At 46.0% G+C, this 17,959-nt stretch overlaps 1 protein-coding gene across 3 annotated transcripts in view; it reads left to right on the forward strand.

The window, feature by feature from the left end:
• The first annotated feature begins 518 nt into the window (after window positions 1-518).
• The window catches only part of CLTA (clathrin light chain A), a 53,158-nt gene continuing 35,717 nt past the window's right edge, over window positions 519-17,959 (forward strand). Inside the window, exons 1-2 of one of the 3 annotated variants that reach the window (XM_077475384.1) lie at window positions 519-856; window positions 15,083-15,111. In XM_077475384.1, the coding sequence (XP_077331510.1) occupies window positions 691-856; window positions 15,083-15,111 (195 nt within the window). In that variant the 5' untranslated portion in view covers window positions 519-690. The remainder of the gene's footprint in view (window positions 857-15,082; window positions 15,112-17,959) is intronic. The other 2 variants (XM_077475385.1, XM_077475386.1) reach the window with 2 other exon arrangements.

Here is a 17,959-nt window from a genome sequence, read left to right on the forward strand (position 1 = left end):
GCAGCGGGGAGCGTCCTTATTGCGCAGCGCGATTCGCGCATGCGCAGTAGGGAACCGGGAAATGAAGCCGAAAGGCTCCATTTCCTGATTCCCATACCCAAGATGGCGGCGGCAGGACCCGACAGGCGACCTAGAGATCAGCTTCGGGGGCCGACATCGCGGGCGCGCTGGACAGGTAAGTGTCACTATTTTAAAAGTCAGCAGCTGCAGTATTTGTAGCTGCTGGCTTTTAAAAAAAAAAAAAAAAAAACGCGGAGTCCCTGTGGACTCCCGCTTTAAGGTGTTTATAACTGATGGGAAGTGGCAAGCGTGAGTCCTTTCCCATTACACATCTTTAAGGTGTCCCTCTCCCTCTGATGTGTGGTGAAGTCAGAGGAGCAGGGTAAGTGTAGGAGACGGTTAAAGAGCTTTTTATAAAACGATCTCACAAATATCACCCCCCCTTTCTCTACACTCCATGCTGCACCCCACCCTCCCTCCAGTCATCACATGACCAAGAGTCAGCTGGCGTGACGCCACTTCCTGCCACACGTTTGACGTTGGGGGTCTGTCTTGTCTTCCTGGTCAGCATCATTTCCGCTGTCTTGTGGCTGCTCATCGCCTTTGGCAGGAGTGTGATCGGACGGCTTTTCGGGTGATATCTATTTAGAACATCGATCAGCCCTCGCCTCCTACTCTCTACCATCAATCATGTCTGAGTTCGATGTGTTCGGGAACGGAGTGTCCGCCGAGGAGGACCCAGCCGCCGCCTTCCTGGCCCAGCAGGAGAGTGAGATCGCCGGCATCGAGAATGACGACGGCTTCAGTATTCTGGATAGCGGGGAGGTGCCAATGTCCCTGCACGACGGGGCTGTAGGTGAGTGTGGGGAATGGGAATGACAGGTGGTGTCACTATGGTAGAGAGGAGCGCCTCCCCCACACCTTGTCTGGCACTGGGATGCTTAGATATCGCATTATTGATGCTGACCCATCCGTTGGTAGGACAGTGTGTGATTCCAGATAAGATGTCCTGTCATTAGGATCATCAGTGTATGAAAGGTTTGTTTAAAGTGTCAATAATTCCAGGAATGTATTGATAAAAGTAGGCGGAAGCTTGCAAATGTTCACTTTTTTTTTTTTTTTACATTTGAAAATAACTAGTTGATCTTGCCATTTCTCATCACTGCCTAATTGTTGGTGGCAACCAGGGGTGGACTGACAACTCATGGGGCCACTGGGCAATAGATTATGGGGCCCCGGGCAATCTGAGCTTATGGGGCCACACAGTGTACACACGCACACACTATACAATCACACAGTATACACAGACTTGTTCCTATTGGCTGAGAAGGTACTGGAGAGGTGGGGAAGCTATAATCTCGAGATTTTTAGACCAAAAGGATGTCTCTAAGGGACATTTCAGAGACGGGTGTAAAAAAAAAAAAAAAAAAAATACAGGTTTTTGCATGCTGTACCTGGTTTTACTGAGGCTGGCAACCCTGATGAGTCCCCCCTAGTGGCCCAGGGCCCTCGGTAGTGCCGCAATGGTCAGTCCACCCCTGGTGGCAACCTTCTAACAGCTCATTCCCCAGCTGAGCGTTGCCACCCTCCATGCACCATATGACCCTCTAACATCTATAAGGGCTGCTAGAACACTTAGAATGGCATGTTCTCTGCCCCTAAATGATCATTGTCATCTAGTAGGGATTGCTTGCTCCTCCTGCTAATTTCACAGTACAGTGGGGAGGGATCTGCAGATGTCACATGACACTGATAAAAGTTGGGGCATTTATTTTGCTGTGTAATATCTATTTTTCATTTCAATGGTGGGGAAAGATTTGGATCTACATAAAATTGATAGTCAAGATTTAATAACATGTTAAAGGAGGAGTACAGCCAAAGCTTGTGTGGCTGTACTTTTGTGGATCACAGGTATGCATTTGGTTCTGCGCTCCTGTGGCCTGTTTTCAGCAGTGGGCTGAAGGCCACCCTCTGCTGATTGTCACAGTCAGTCTGGGCTCAGGTGTCATCATAACCATAGAGTCGTGATCCGCTCAGATCCCTGGAATGGCATTCAGCTCCACCTCTCAATTGGCTGATGAGAGCCTGAGCCGGTCAATCACAGCCCAGCACGTTAGTGAGTTAGGTATGCATTAAGGTAAAAAAAAAAATGTGTTTAGCTTTAGGGCCGGTTCACACAGCGGGCGATGCGAGGCGACACGACTCGCCTCGCTCCCGCAAGTCGCCCCCGTTCTGTACAATGGAACCGTTCTGAGAGGAGCGACTCGAGTCGCTCCGACTCAGAAAAAAGGTTCCTGTACTACTTTCGGGCGACCTCGGGGCGACTTGCATTGACTTCTATACAGAAGTCATTTGCAAGTCGCCGCCGAGGCCGCTGCAGGTCGCGGCGAGGCAAGTCGAAGTCGCCTCGCCTCGCCTGCAGTGTGAACCGGCCCTTAGTATCACTTTAATTGCAGTCAAGTGCCCGTAATCGCTCATGCAGGGATCACCTGCGAGTGATTGGCCCTGCACACAGACTGCTTGACAGCTGCTGCAGCTTGATGGGACACAGAGTGCTACTAACGTTTGGGGTATTATCTACCCAGGGGAAGGAAGTCTGCAATCCAGGCATTCACCCATGGTGCATACTGAACTAAATGTAAGTACTGCTAGGTGCACCATTCAGCAGCTGTCAGCTTCTCATGGAGTTGGCTGCAACTAAAGTGATGCATTTGTAGTATAAGGGGCTTGTTCACTCTATCTACATTGAGTTGTGTTAGGGCTCATTCATATGGGCACTCCACCCCATGAGGCGTGAAGATGCACAGAACACATGTGCAGCCAAAGGCAACCCTTTGCACGGTTGTACAGATAGGCACATCCATGTGGATGAAGCCTAACAGACACGGCTGTTCTAGGATTTAAAGTGGTTGTAAAGCCTTAGAATGATACTAAAGTTTATTTTTTGTCGTTAAAAATAAACACATTATACTTACCTGCTCTGTGCAGCGGTTTTGCACAGAGCAGCCGGAATCCTACACTTATCAGGTCCCTCTTCGGCACTCCTGCCAAGTGTCCCCACAGCAATAGGACCAAATCTGAGGCTGTGACATTCTTAACACAGTTGTAAAGTTTCAGGGTTTTTCATTAATGCATTAATGGGAAAAACCCTCTCTGCTGCAGCTGCCCCCAGAGACCCCTTTTTCTTACCTGAACCCGATCGTTCCAGTGACGAGCATGAGCCCAGCAGGTCCAGCTGCTGTCTCGGGTCCTCGTTGGATAGATTGATAACAGCAGAAGCTATTGGCTTCCACTGCTGTCAATCAAATCCAGTGAAACAGGTGAGGCTGAGCCCTGCTGTCTGTGTCAATGGACGCAGCAGCAGGACTCATTAGCAGGACTCATTAGCGTGCCCGCACGGCTATCCCCATGGAAGTTGGCTCTACCTGGGGCATTCGATGAAGGGGGGAGACCCCAGAAAAGGAGGATCGGGCCACTCTGCAAAACCCTTGCACAGTGCAGGTAAGTATAACATGTTTGTTAATTAAAAAAAAAATAACAATAATAATAAAATTAACCATTACAATCACTTTAAAGTGACTGTATGCCCCCCTTTTTTTTTTTTTTTATTCACTTTGCATACAGTCGCTGACATCAGCGGCGCATGAGCTGTTAAGGTCCGGCTGAAGGCCTGGTGGACACTGCTGGACCTTGACTGAAAGAAACTGCTGTTTGCATGCGCGGAAGTGATGTCATCGTAGCTCCAGCTGATTTCATGCCAGAGCTGTGAACCCAGAAGACACGCCGAGGGTAACATATCAGCTCTCTCGGTGGTGACCGGGATCAGATGCTGACGCTGTGTTCTAATGTATTTCATAATGAGCTAGTATGCGGCGCATACTAGCTCATTAAGCCTTTTTGCTTTACAATGTGTTTTTTTTTTTTTTTTTGTTTTTTGCGTGTATACATCCGCTTTAAGGGGCATTGTGCAAGGAAGTTGTAAATATTCTTATGTTGGCAATAGGTCCGGTTTAATGTAAGGATCTAAATTTCCCTAATATTAGAAACCAGAAGAGACCTTGTTTAGATTAGGCTAACTTGTCTTGGGTATTGTCTCACCCAGGCATTTGGAATGCACAGCATGATAACCATGGTCCTTTTTAATATGTAATTTATTGAAAGTATTCATCTGTCTGGTATTCGGCTAGGTTAATCAAGCTATTTATTAATGACCAGTTTCATAACACAAAGCATAATGCAACTTATTGCAGTAAAGCAAAAATGTCTTCACCCAAATCGACATGTTTAGGTGGTACCAAAATAAAACATTTTAACCATCCTTCCTGGTATGCCTTGCATTTAAAAAAATGGAAGTGGTAACTCTAAAATTTAGAAAAAGAATTTGAGATATACATCTATCAGCCATAACATTATGACCACTGACAGGTAAAGTGAATAACGTTGATTATAACATTACAATAGCACTTGAAAATGGGTGGCATTAGGCAGCAAGTGAATATCTTGTCCCTGAAGTTGAAGTGTTAAAAGCAGAAAATAGGCAAGTGTAAGGATTTGACAAGGCCCAAATTGTAATGGCTACAGCTAGGTCAGAGCATCTCCAAAAATACAGCTCTTGTGGGATGTTCCAGTACTGTAGTGGTCAGGAGCTACCAAAGGTGGAAAAACAGTCACAGGGTCATGAACATCCAAGACTCGTTGGTGCAAGTGAGGGTGGAGTCTGGCCTGTGTATTCCGATCAATAGAGGAACTACTGTAGCTCAAATTGCTGAAAAAGTTAAAGGGGTTGTAAAGGTTTGTTTTTTATTTTCTAAATAGATTCCTTTTAAGCTAGTGAATTGTTGGTTCACTTACCTTTTCCTTCGATTTCCCTTCTAAATGTTTTTTTTCTTTGTCTGAATTTCTCACTTCCTGTTTCTCCTCAGTAAACTTCACACCATCATCCGAGCGGTGTTTAGTCAGCCAGAACAACTTACTGAGGCGGAACAGGAAGTGAGAAATTCAGACAAAGAAAACAAAAAAAAAAACATTTAGAAGGGAAATCGAAAGAAAAGTTAAGTGAACTAACAATGCACTATCTTAAAGCCGTTGTAAACAATTACAACACACTTTGACCTACAGGCAAGCCTAGATTAAGGCTTACCTGTAGGTCCAAGAAATATCTCCTAAACCTAGACGGTTTAGGAGATATTTGCCGAAAGACAGGCACCGCTGTCTACGGCGCATGAGTTTACTTCCTCTTTCATTCCCTGCAAAGGCAAAGCATAATGGACTACTATGCATCGCATAGTAGTCCATTATGTATCACTTACCTGACACAGGAGTCAGTGAAGTCACCGCTGTCCCCTGTAGTCCGCCGCATCCATCTTCTTGGTGGGGTCTCGCAGCTCCGCCGCTGTCATTCGGCGAAGCCGCGATGACGTCACTCCCGCGCATGCGCACGGGAGCCGACACGCGCAGCAGCTCCGTCTCTGAGAATGCCGTGCTCAGTGCGCCTGCGTGCCACTGTCTACGGCGCATGCGCCGTAGACAGCGGTGCCTGTTTTCAGGCAAATATCTCCTAAACCATATAGGTTTAGGAGATATTTCTTGGACCTACAGGTAAGCCTTAATCTAGGCTTACCTGTAGGTCAAAGTGGTTTGTAAGGGTTTACAACCACTTTAACTGTGTGTGTGTGGTCTGACACCTTTCTATCACAGTTTGCTTCATATGGGACTGTGTATCTACAAGCCGGTCAGGATGCCCAGGGCTTGACAAATTTGCTTGGAATCTAGGAGCCAGCTAAAAAAAGTTAGGCGCCAGGTCGGTAACGGCAATCCGGACCTGTCCCTGGCCTGACATGGAGACGAGTGAGGGGAAGATAGCACAGCCCCCCCCCCCCCCCCACCTGTCTCCAAGTCATTGCCCATAGCTCTTACAGGGACATTTTTTTTTTTTTTTTTTTTTCAAATTACAATTTTTTTTTTTTTTTTTTTTTTTTTATTGCATTTTAGTGTAAATAAGAGATGTGAGGTCTCTCTGACCCCAGATCTCATATTTAAGAGGACCTGTTATGCTTTTTTCTATTACAAGGGATTTTTACATTCCTTGTAATAGGAATAAAGGTGACACAAATTATTATTATTTTTTTTAATAACTTTTATTTATTTATTTTCACTGTTCAAGTAAGAAAATAAAAATAAATTTTAAACGCGCCCTGTCCCACCTGCATATGAAAGCGGTGTTCAAACCACACGTGAGGTATCGCCGCGATCGGTAGAGTGAGAGCAATAATTCTAGCCCTAGAACTCCTCTAACTCAAAACGTGCAACCTGTAGCATTTTTTTTAAGCGTCGTCTATGGAGATTTTAAAGGGTAAAAGTTTGTCGCCATTCCATGAGCGGGCGCAATTTTGAAGCGTGACATGTTGGGTATCAATTTACTCGGCATAACATTATCTTTCACAATATAAAAAAAAATTGGGCTAACTTTACTGTTTTATTTTTTTATTAAATTATTTTTCCCCCAAAAAGGTGCGCTTGTAAGTCCGCTGCGCAAATACGGTGTGACAGACAGTATTGCAACGACCACCATATTATTCTCTAGGGAGTTAGAATAAAAAATATATATATAATGTTTAGGGGTTCTAAATTAAGGGAAGTAGATAGGCAGGCAATAAAAAAACAGGCAGGGGAAGCTCCATTAGCATTGCTGGTTGTCTTACCAACAGCCACCACAAGAGGGCGCCAGATTCCAGAAGGAATCCTAGCACCGCAGAAGGCCTCAAAGCCACGGCCTCAATTACTGGCCACCGGCGGAATGGCCCGGCGCGATAACGCCGGGGGGGGGGGGGGTCCACGGAGACAGGATACCCCCAGCTGTGCTGCCCCAGGCGCAAGGTCGCTAATTCTAGTCGCCCGGGTTTTGTCGAGCCCTGAGGATGCCTATGCAGACCTGTGTCCATAGACAAAAGTGCCTACACTGGTTACATGAGCAGCGGAACTAGACTTGCTGTGAAAACATGTCTGATCCATTTGGGGCCCCATCTAAATTGCAGGACTAAGGCTAGGTTCACATGTGTGGCTGCAGGTTCATGCCTCAGGTCCAGTGTGTGTCTGTTCACTGGTTCAGGTCCGAATTTTTGCCTGAACTCCTACATGAACGGGACACAAACATACACAGGACTCTTTAGCAATTTGCTCCATGGCCGCTCCCTGTGGACCTTTGTGAACCGGCTCCATTAGGAGCCAATCGCATTCGCATGTCATGCAAATAATGCGGTGAAACCTGCATCCAATTTGTACATATGTGAACCTGGACTTAAAGGATCTGCTACTGACAACTTGGTGCCAGGTACCACAGCATACTTTCAAAGGTCCAGTGGAGTCCATGCCTGAACAGGTCTGGGATATTTTGGCAGCGAAAGGGGGGCCTAATAATAAAAAGATAGTCAAGAAATAGATTACTGTATTTGCTGGCGTATAAGACTACCTTTTACACTTAAAAAAAATGCCCAAAAATTGGGGGTCGTCTTATACGCCGGGTATACAGGTATACAATGCTGCCCGATGGATGTCAGCCCCCAAATGTCTGCTAATACTGTATGTGGCTTCAGCAACAAACAGTATACGCCGTTGAGCCAATCCCGGCGAGCGATGTATTCTATTAATGAATACAGAGCCTGCTTGGATTGGAGTAACAACCACTGCCAATCCGAGCAGGCTACATAGAGTAGCCTGCTCAGATTGGCTTTGAGAGAGAGAGAGAGAGAGAGAGAGGCAAGGGCTGATGATGCTACAGCCTCTGCCAATCCAAGCAGGCGTTGTATTCATTAAAAGAATACACCGCTCACCATACTTCCCTGGGTAAATCCATTCACTGATCTCCTACTACTATACATCCTGCTATTTGCCTTTGAGGTCCCAGGCACCCAAGAGGGACAGGTAAATCTGGGACATATGACAGGGGGGTTATTAAATGCATTTTGGTGGACAATTCCCATAGAATGTAACCCAAAAGTGGTATAGGTTTGGTTAGTGAAAAATTCTACTTTCCAGAGTTGTGACATTCAATAGATCTCTGTTTGTGTTATTATTGTTTGATTTACTTTATGACATATCACAGAATGGCGGATGAGTGGTTGGCATTCTTGCTTTGTATTTTTTAATCGTTCTAATGTTTTTTTAAAATGGTGTTGCCTCAGAAGGGGGGTAGTCTTATACCATGAGTATTGCCCAAAACCTATGTTTTCAGTTGAAAAATAGGGGGTCGTCTTATACGCCCAGTCGTCTTATACGCCGGCAAATACGATATGTATGAAATAACTGCAGCTTTTTCTCCACGCTCTGTGCAGGTTATTTTCAGTTTGACACATGGAGAATTAAGTTTTTAGCTTAGTCTGATACAATTAGAAAAGTTGATTATTCCTATCCTGTTAGCGGCCTTTTCAGTTCTCTGTAGTTCATTCAAATAAAATGGTTAAAAAAACAATGCTCAACCCCATATCCTGTTTGTGCTTCAAGCAGTTTTTGCTTAGGAAGGAAACCTTCTGGAAATGTGCTGACACAAACAGCCAAATGAGGATAGGTATATGCATGGGGGAGACGGTATGGATTTAGCAAGCTGATACAACACTATGCTGCTTTAAAAAGTCACTGATGTTTCAATGACTCATGTTTGGTGACCATTTCAGTTCCTTGTTAATGTATGACTTTACAAGGAATTGATCTTATTATTCATTTAACCACCTAGCACTGAGCACCAACAACGCTAGCTGTGGACCCTTTTTCTTTTGTCCAGTTCCATTGGAAAGAGGACCACATACAGCTCCTGGCCATGTATTTTTTTTTCCATTGTTTTTGCAGGTTTTATATTTGATATAAAACAAGTGACTGACAGAGAGAGGGAGCACAACCAGGCTTTATTCATGTGTGAATAGGACCTTATAGATGGTTTTATATTTTTTGCTCCCACCGTTCCTGCTTAATGGGGACATTCAGTCCCATCATTCAGCAGATAAGAAAGCAGAGTTTGATGCTTTAAAATTAAGTTGTTGAAACATCACCAGCTACCATAAGTAGTTGACAGTTCACTATAAAGAATGTGTTGGTAGGGAGTGGGTTAATGATTTTTGTAAGGTGGTGGAATTTTTTTGCAAACTGCAGCTTAACTGTGTATCTCTGATATTGTTAACAGAGGAAATTCCAGTGGATGACAATAGAAAGCTAATGCAACAAATACCAGAGACTTGCAAAAAAGTTTAATCGTAATAGGTTGTGTGAACAGGTTTGAAACCTGATCTTTAGGTTCCACCATATCCCAAAGGTACTCTATGAGATCTGGTGATTGTGGAGGCTATTGGAATACAGTGAACTCATTGTCATGTTCAAGAAAGCATAGTTAAATAGTCAGGTTGAAAAAAGACACTAGATCAACCAATAAAAACAAACGTACAATCCCATATACACAATCCTGTACCCACAGTTGATGCAGTGGAAGGCGAAAAACCCCAGCAAAGCATGATCCAATTTGCTTCAGCAGGGGAAAACTTTCCTTCCTGATTCTCCGAGAGGCAATCGGATATTCCCTGGATCAACTTTACCTATAAATAAATGTTAGTACCCAGTTATATTGTGTACATTTAGGAAAGAAGCCAGGCCTTTGCTTTAAAAAATAAAAATAAAAAAAATAAAACAATCTACTGAGCTAGCCAGAACCACCTCTGGATGTAGCCTATTTCACATTTTCACAGCTCTTACTGTGAAGAAACCTTTCCATATTTGGAGATGAAATCTCTTTTCCTCCAAGCGTAAAGAGTGCCCCCTTGTCCTCTGTGATGTCCTTTAAAGTGAATAGCTCAACACCAAGTTTACTATATGGACCCCTTATGTATTTGTACATGTTACTTGTATGTCCCCTCAATCTCCTTTTCTCAAGAGAATAAATTCAGTTCCTCTAATCTATCCTCCTAGCTGAGCTCCTCCCATGCCTCTTATCAGTTTGGTTGCCCTTCTCCAGTTCCCCAAAATACCTTTTGAGAGCTGGTGCCCAAAACTGAACTGCATATTTCAAATGAGGTCTGGCTAATTTTACAGGGGCAAAATTATCTCTCTGGAGTCTATACCGCCCTTAATAAAAGAAAGGACTTTGGAAACTGCAGGAGAACATCCTCTTACAACTGGAACAAAGTAGTCAAGCTGGGTAGTGCTCAGCCATAATTAGTGATCTTTGTATTCTATAAATATGGTTGCATAAGCGTGCACATCCTTAAACAAATACTTTGTTGAAGCACCTTTTTGCTTTTATTTCACTGCTCTGTCTTTTTGGGTATGAGTCTACCAGCATGGCACATCTTGACTTGACAATATTTGCCCACTCTTCTTCGGAAAAACACTCAAAATATGTCAGATTGCGAGGGCATCTCCTGTGCACAGCCCTCCTCAGATCATCCCACAGATTTTCAATCTGATTCAGGTCTGAGCTTTGGCTGGGCCATTCCAAAACTTTAATCTTCTGGTGAAGCTGTTCCTTTTTTGATTTGGGTGTGTACTTTTAGGTCGTTGTCATGTTGAACGATAAAGTTCATGTTCAGCTTTCTAGCAGAAGCCTGAAAGTTTTGTGCCAATATTGACTGGTATTTATAACTGTTCATAATTCCCTCTACCTTAACTAAGGCCCCTGTTCCAACTGAAGAAAAACAGCCTCAAAGCATGTTGCTGCCACCACCATGCTTCACTGGTATGGTGTTCTTTTCGTGTTGTTTTTGTGGCAAACATAGCTTTTGGAATTATAGCCAAAAAGTTCAACCTTGGGTTCATCAGACCGTAACCCATTTTCCCACATGCTTTTGGGAGACTTCTGATGTTGTACTGCAAAATTTAGCCAGGCTTGGATGTTTTTTCTTCGAAAGAAAAGTCTTCTGTCTTGCCACTCTACCCCATAGCCCAGACATATGAAGAATATAGGAAATTGTCACATGTAGCGTCCGTCCGGTCCTGGACCTCAAGGCCCTCAACAGCTTCGTGAAAGTACAAAGGTTCAGGATGGAATCGGTTCGCTCAGTGGTCACTGCACTACATCAGGGGGATTTTCTGGTATCCCTGGACATCAAGGACGCATATTTGCATGTCCCCATATGCATCAAGCATCAGAGGTTTCTGCGATTTGCGGTCGGAGAGGAGCACTACAAATTTGTAGCTCTCCCCTTTGGCCTGGCGTCGGCACCGAGAGTCTTCACCAAAGTGCTATCCCCAATTTTGGCTTTGAGGCTAAGAGGGATCACAATCGTGGGTTACCTGAATGACTTCCCTTCTGAGGGCAGCTTCCACCTCAGAATTGAGGGAGGATGTGGCAATTGCCATGCAAACTCTTCTGGGGGTTCAGTACCCAACCAAACTCCCGAAGTCGGTGTTGGTGCCGACTCAACACCTGGAGTACCTGGGCTTGCTTCTGGACTCCTCAGAGGCAAGTGTCTTTCTCCCTTCGGACAAGCTGCAGACTCTTCAAGCTGCGGTGAAGTTGTTGGTGTCCCACAGATGGTCATCGCTGCATTTTTGCATGTGAGTCCTGGATCTCATGGTAGACACCTTCGAGGCGGTACCGTATGCTCAATCCCACAGAAGTCTTGCAAAAGGAGATATTGTCAAAATGGGACAAATCTCCGTTGTCCCTAGATTGTCAAGTTCGGGTGAGCCAGCTAGTCAGGGATTCCTTGCTCTGGTGGCTGAGGTCACTGGCCCTTCGGTCCGGGAAGTCTTCCTTCCTCTTCATTGGGCGGTGATCACAACGGACGCCGGCCTGACCGGTTTGGGGGGGGGAGTTTGGGGCGTACAGTCAGCCCAGGGATCGGTGGACACAGGAAGAATCCCACCCGCCAATCAAGGTACTGGAGCTTTGGGCAATCGGGCAGTGCCTCTCCACATGGTCACAGAGGCTGCAGGGGTATCTGGTCAGGATCCAGTCGGACAACGCGGTGGCGTATGCCAACCATCAAGGAGGACTAAGGAGTTTGGCTGCAGCACTGGAGGTCGCTTACATCTTGCGGTGGGCAGAGCAGCGCGCGCTGGCTCTGTCGGCCATGTACATTCCGGGCATAGAAAACTGGCAAGCGGACTACCGAAGCCGTCAGATGCTGGACCAAGGGGAATGGTCGCTACATCCAGATGTATTTCGGCTCCTTTGCTTAAGGTGGGGCATTCCAGATGTGTATCTCCTTGCTTCGTGACTCAATCAGAATGTACGGAGGTTTGTGGCCAGGTCAAAGGATCCCAGGATGGACGCGGCAAATGCGTTGGTGGCTCCGTGGGGGCATTATCTGCTGATTCATGGGCCCCCCCCCCCCTCAAACTTCTACCACGTCTGCTTCAGAGTGGAGGCCGAGAGGATTCCGGTAATTCTGATTGCCCCAGATTGGCCTCCGCGTCCATGGTACGCCGACATAGTACGCCTGTTGGCGTATGTTCCTTGGTAACTGCCGATGCGAGAGGACCTTCTGTCGCAAGGTCCAATATTTCTTCCTGATCACACTGAGCAGAGATCAATGATACTGTCACTAGACAGAACGGGGAGATGATTGTTTACTTTAGCATCTCCCCGTTCTTCCTCCCCGTGAGGCGATCGCGGGTATCCCTGCACCGATTGAGTTAGCTGGACCCGCAGGTCTGACTCACAGAGGTTCCGACCAGCGCGCACGTAATGGCACGGGGGCAAATTTAAAGGGGCGTACCTGTACGCCCATTTGCCTGTCCATGGCATTCTGCTGACGTACATCGGCGTGCGCCTGTCGATACTTGGTTAAGTTTGCAACTCCTCTGTTGAGGAGCTCTGGCTGTTTTGGGTGGAGTTATTGTTTGTTCCCACCCCTCGTTTCTTTGGCACTGCTTAGGGCTGTCCCTAAGGTCAAGAGCAGCTGTGTCCGCCAATAAACGAGAGAGAAAATAGTTTTTTTGTACTCGCCGTAAAATCCCTTTTTCTCTGGCGTTCATTTACGGACACAGCACCCCCCCCCCCCCCCTCCTATTTCTGTTTGTACTGCTTTTAATGAACTGAGCTGCTGGATGCAGTGTGAGGCCTCTTACACACGGGGCGGATCAGTAATGATCCGCCCCGTGAAGATCCGCTCGCTCAGCGGGGATCGCTCCGTTGTCCCCGCTGAGCCGGCTGCGGACAGGGCGGTCTCCGCACACTGTGCGGGGACCGCCCTGGCAGCTCTCCGCTCTCCTCTATGGGGATCGGACGAGCACGGACTGTCTGTCCGTGTTCGTCCGATCCGCTCTGCAGACGTATAGAAAAATAGGATTTTCCTCCGTCTGCAGAATCGGACTGTTGCGGAGGCAGACGAAATCGGGTGTCTGCGGATGCTCATCCGCAGACACCCGCTATCCCATAGGGATAATTGTATGTCCGTATTTCATCCGCAAACGGATGGATGAAATATGGACATATCATCCGAATGTGTGAAAGGGGCCTGAGGGGTTATAGCCAGTAGGAATGCCCCCTGGGTGGTACTGTGCAAGTGTTGCTGTTTTTAACACTTTCTGCCTAGTACTCTCCTAAAGGGGTGATATAACTCTAAGGTCAAGAAGAGCTGCTGTGTCCGTCAATGAACTTCAGAGAGAAGGATTTTACGCTGAATACAAAAATCCTATTATCTATGGCCCTTTCCTATATGTTTAGGTCTGTTTTTTTTTTTTTTTTTTTTTAAAGGAGAAATTCTATTTGCCGAAAGTCAATTCCTAGCTTTCGATTGTTGCATCGGTGCATCTTCTTGAAGTCGGTCCAAGAAAATCTCCTCCTAAATGTATTATTCAAGCGGTAGGGGTTTCTGATTCTGCAGTAACACGGAGATCACGGTCTTGGCTGCATAAATTAAGTGGGACAGATGTGATAAAGCTTAGTAGTTCCAGTAATATTTAGTGATAGGACACAAAAGCATTACAACTTACTGCAGAATAGACAATTTTTATAAGCATGTGTAAACCGTTCGTTCGTTCGTTTCCAGCCTGCAACAAATAGACAAGATTGTTAAAAGGTTATGAACCGTTAGGGCTCATGCACACTACAGCTGTTAAGCGCTTATTTTACAGGCGTCTTTTCCTTTTCTGCCCCTAAACGCTCTTTCATGTTAGCCTATATGTCAGGGGTAGACAACCTCGGCACTCCAGCTTTGGTGACACTACCATCATGCCTCTGCCTCTAGGAGTCATGCCTGTGATTGTCAGGGTCTTGCAATGTCTCATGGGACTTGTAGTTTCAAAACAGCTGGAGGGCCTAGGTCGCCTACTTCTGCTATATCTCCATGCACGCATAGGCGTTTAGGGGCAGAAATTTGAATGCAGCCAAATACTTTCAGTAGGGGAACATTTAGCAGAAGAAACCTGTAGCTGGAGAAATGTATAACCTGCCGTTCCTGGCCTTCCGAAAAAGCTAGCTGCATTTCTGTTTCTGATCCACTGGTTTTCAGTACTTTCTGAATCATTCTGGGGAATTCAATAAAGCATTACTGAGTTGTCTGGCACAGTGACCCTTTCAAATAGCCTGCGCTAGATTAAAAAAAATCCCTACTGGCAATTTCAGTAACTATACTGACTCATGAGGTGAAGTCAAGTAGTTCTTAAGTGGCGCTATTAATGCAGCAAAATGCAAAAGAACTGCCTCCTGTTTCTTTAGCTACAAGCTGGAGGTAATTAGGACTTTCCCTTAACCACTTGGCGCCCATACTACGTCTATTGACGTCATGGGCTTTGTGGCGGTATATCTGAATGATGCCTGAGGCATGGAGGTGGCGCAAAAAGAACATTAAAACTTGCATAGAATTGTGGCCTGCCAGCTACGGAACACACGCTCGTGCTTGTATACGAACGGACATAGCGCATGGTGACGTCAGAACGTCGCTCCTCCCGGCGCGTTTCATCACAGATTTGCCATCATGGGGCACGTCAAATCTGTGACGAAACGCAGGCATGTGTTCTGTAGCCGGCTGGACACGATTCTATGCAAGTTTTAATGTTCTTTTTTATATGCATTTCAGTAAATTAAATAAATGCAATTCTTGTTGGTCAATATATCTATCCGTCCTTCTAAATCCTCTTGTTTTCTGTTTTGCAGATGCTGTTATGAATGGTGAATTTTATCAGGTAAAATACATTTCTGTACTGTACCTTTTTATTGATTGTGACTTATCGTAGGTATTCATTAGCATTATCTACAGTGCCCTTTACATTGCAATCTCTGCAATATTGTACATGTACATCTTTGTGCGGCTGATGTCCTTTTTATAAATGCAATAAGATATTCTGTGAACAAAGATCTTTCTCTAGTCGTCTTCCAGGAAGCACACCTGAGAGCTGACTGGTCCACCTGACAGGAAACCCAGTCAACACATGAGGTTAATAGGCCCCCCCTTCCCATTGCACCTCAGCTCTTTGATTGTGTTTCCCAGCAGTAAAAAGTTTTGTTATTTTATTTATTTTTGTATAGACCTGAAGTCTGTAGCAGAGGAACTTGGGGAGTTAGACCAAAGCTCCTTAGAGGGAGAAAATTCAGAGTCGGAAAGCCAGGACAGTGAGGTTCCCAGGCGCAATAGACACCTCTTTCCCATGGAAGACATGGAGGAGCTACTCGGGGCAATTTACGCCTTTTGAGGACATCCCGAAGCCTGCAACTCGGGTGTCAGCCTGGGATAAGATGTACAGGGGACTGGGGGTACCTCAGTCCAAATTATTGCCAGTCCACCAGACCCTCGGAGGTTATTTTGAGAGAGTGGAAGGACCCAGAGAGAAAATTTCTTAAACTCAAGACATGGAAGAGGAAGAGAAATTCTTCAAGACCCCCAAATTGGATGCAGCCCTTTCAGAGGTTTTGAAGAAATCTGATTTGTTCTTCGAGGACTCTGGTAACAAAGGACCAAATGGACAGAAGGGCCAAAACAATACTGCTAAAAACAAAACAAAAACCCCTAATGGTGGACTTTTTAGGTATGTGTAAAGTATAGTAGAGTACAAAAAACAATAAATATATAGTATCAAAACACATAACGTAGAAAATACATTTACATAGAAGTCACCGCTGTACATAGAGTGAGCTATGGTACTCTTGCACCCGATTCGTTTCAGAGTATAAATATACCTCCTTCCTCAGGCGTGAGTATTAAGCAAGAGAAATTTGTCTAAAGGTGACATTCTATGATATTGTGTTTAAAAACAACAGACTGTGGAACAGGTGTGCCAGGCAGTTTCACAACTTCAAAAGCTCCTAATAGTGTTGTTTGGAATATTAGATATCTGAGTCCAATCAAACCAAAAAATGGCCAGCTAGTAAAGTAAAACCCAAGCCTTCTCTCATCCCCCTCCAAATGAGGGCAGAAACCACAGGGGCACAAACAGCCAGTCCTGAAGGTGACAGTTGGTGAACGTTCGTGCCATTGCCTCAGCTAGTGCGAGGTTACCAGCCGCTCCCGCACACGTGCAGGAGTGATGTCATTGCCAGAAGGACTGCCCCCTGGGCGGAACTGTAAGTTGTTTTTTACATGTAATAAAATGTTCTGCCTAGTACTCTCCTGAAGGTGGCATAACCCTATGGTCAAGATTAATGGAGCTGTGTCCATCAATGAACGTCAGAGAAAATATTGTTTCATTAAATGCAAATGCGTACACAAAGCCCAAAGGCCGGATTCACACCTTTGTGGGCTAACATTCACTAATTGCACTTAAGTTGATTTCTGCCATGCTGTTTACCAAGCTGCATTATTACTTATTTTCTTTCCACATTTTCCGCTTTCTGCAGCTCAGTTCTTTTTTCTGCTTGGTGAAGCAGGACCTAGGCTCCCTGCCGAGACCATCTGTCCTGGGGGGGGGGTTTCTGTTTTGCCTTTTGCGCAAGATTTTGATCCTGTGATCTTCTATCAACAGCCGGCTGGGTGACAGGCTGGATAATATAGATCCTTATACTCTCCCCAGCCTGGCCATCGAGCGTGTGCAGGCCCTAACTACGCACTGGGTCGGCTACGACATGCCCCTCGGGCTCCAGGGGCGGCCAGTGACCGCAATGCTCCGGGGCACACATATGACCGGACTACGGATGTCTTTGTCGCAGTGTGCCATGGCCCGCAGCCACCCCGTACTGCTCGGGTGTGAATCTGTGATGGGATACCTCCAGCTCGTCCAGACGGTAAGCTCTCCCTGTCTCAGCAGGATAGAGCAGCTGGGCATGGGAGGTTGATTAGGGGGTCCCTCTTCTCCCTTTCCTCTACCCCCCCCCCATGAGGGATGCCGCACGACTGGGCTGTAGTGCGGTGTTTGTACCTGGGCCGGAGGTCCTCCAGGGAGCTCTGATCCTTGATTGGGGGCTGCTCTGGCTGTCTGTGTCCCTGTGCTGTCATTTGTCTCTTTGCTGGTGTCTGTGTGCTCTGCATGTGCTGCCACCATTTTCAGTGCATTCTCTGTGTAAGGCATGATTGTCGGCCATTTTCTGTTGGCCTGTGAGAAGCATGGTCGTTGGCCATTTTCACTGAGTTCGGCAGCCGTGTTCCCTATGTGTTTTTTTTATTTATTTTTATTTACTTTTTTCTATATAAGGATGGCCATTTTCTTGTATCCTCAGCACAGTTTTTCTCCCCAGCGTTGGTTCCTGTGCCTCAGAACAGCGCGTTTTTTTTTTTTTTTTTTTTTGTTCCTGGACACTTGTGAGCTGACACAGGACACAGCGATCAGCGACAGCACGGCGCAGCACTCGGTCAGGGTGGTGAGTCCTGCGGTGGGGGGCTCTCAGTCTGTAGCAGCTAGGAGGGTGGGATTGAGAACCTTGTCCTAAGTCCCCAAGAGTGGCAGACAGGGTGGGTCAGCATGGCATCAGAAGCTGGCGTTTCTTCCCCAGGTATCCTTGCAATTGCAACCGGCTCACTTGTAAACGGTGCAGTTACTTTTGGACGCTTTGTCGGCGGTCCTTGAAATGTTTGTTGCCAGGGTGGTGGCGGCGTGCAGGCGC

The sequence above is a fragment of the Lithobates pipiens genome, unplaced genomic scaffold (assembly GCF_037356315.1).
Source record: "Lithobates pipiens isolate NorthernLeopardFrog02 unplaced genomic scaffold, aLitPip1_a1.2 Scaffold_13, whole genome shotgun sequence".
In the NCBI taxonomy this organism is placed as follows: Eukaryota; Metazoa; Chordata; class Amphibia; order Anura; family Ranidae; genus Lithobates; species Lithobates pipiens.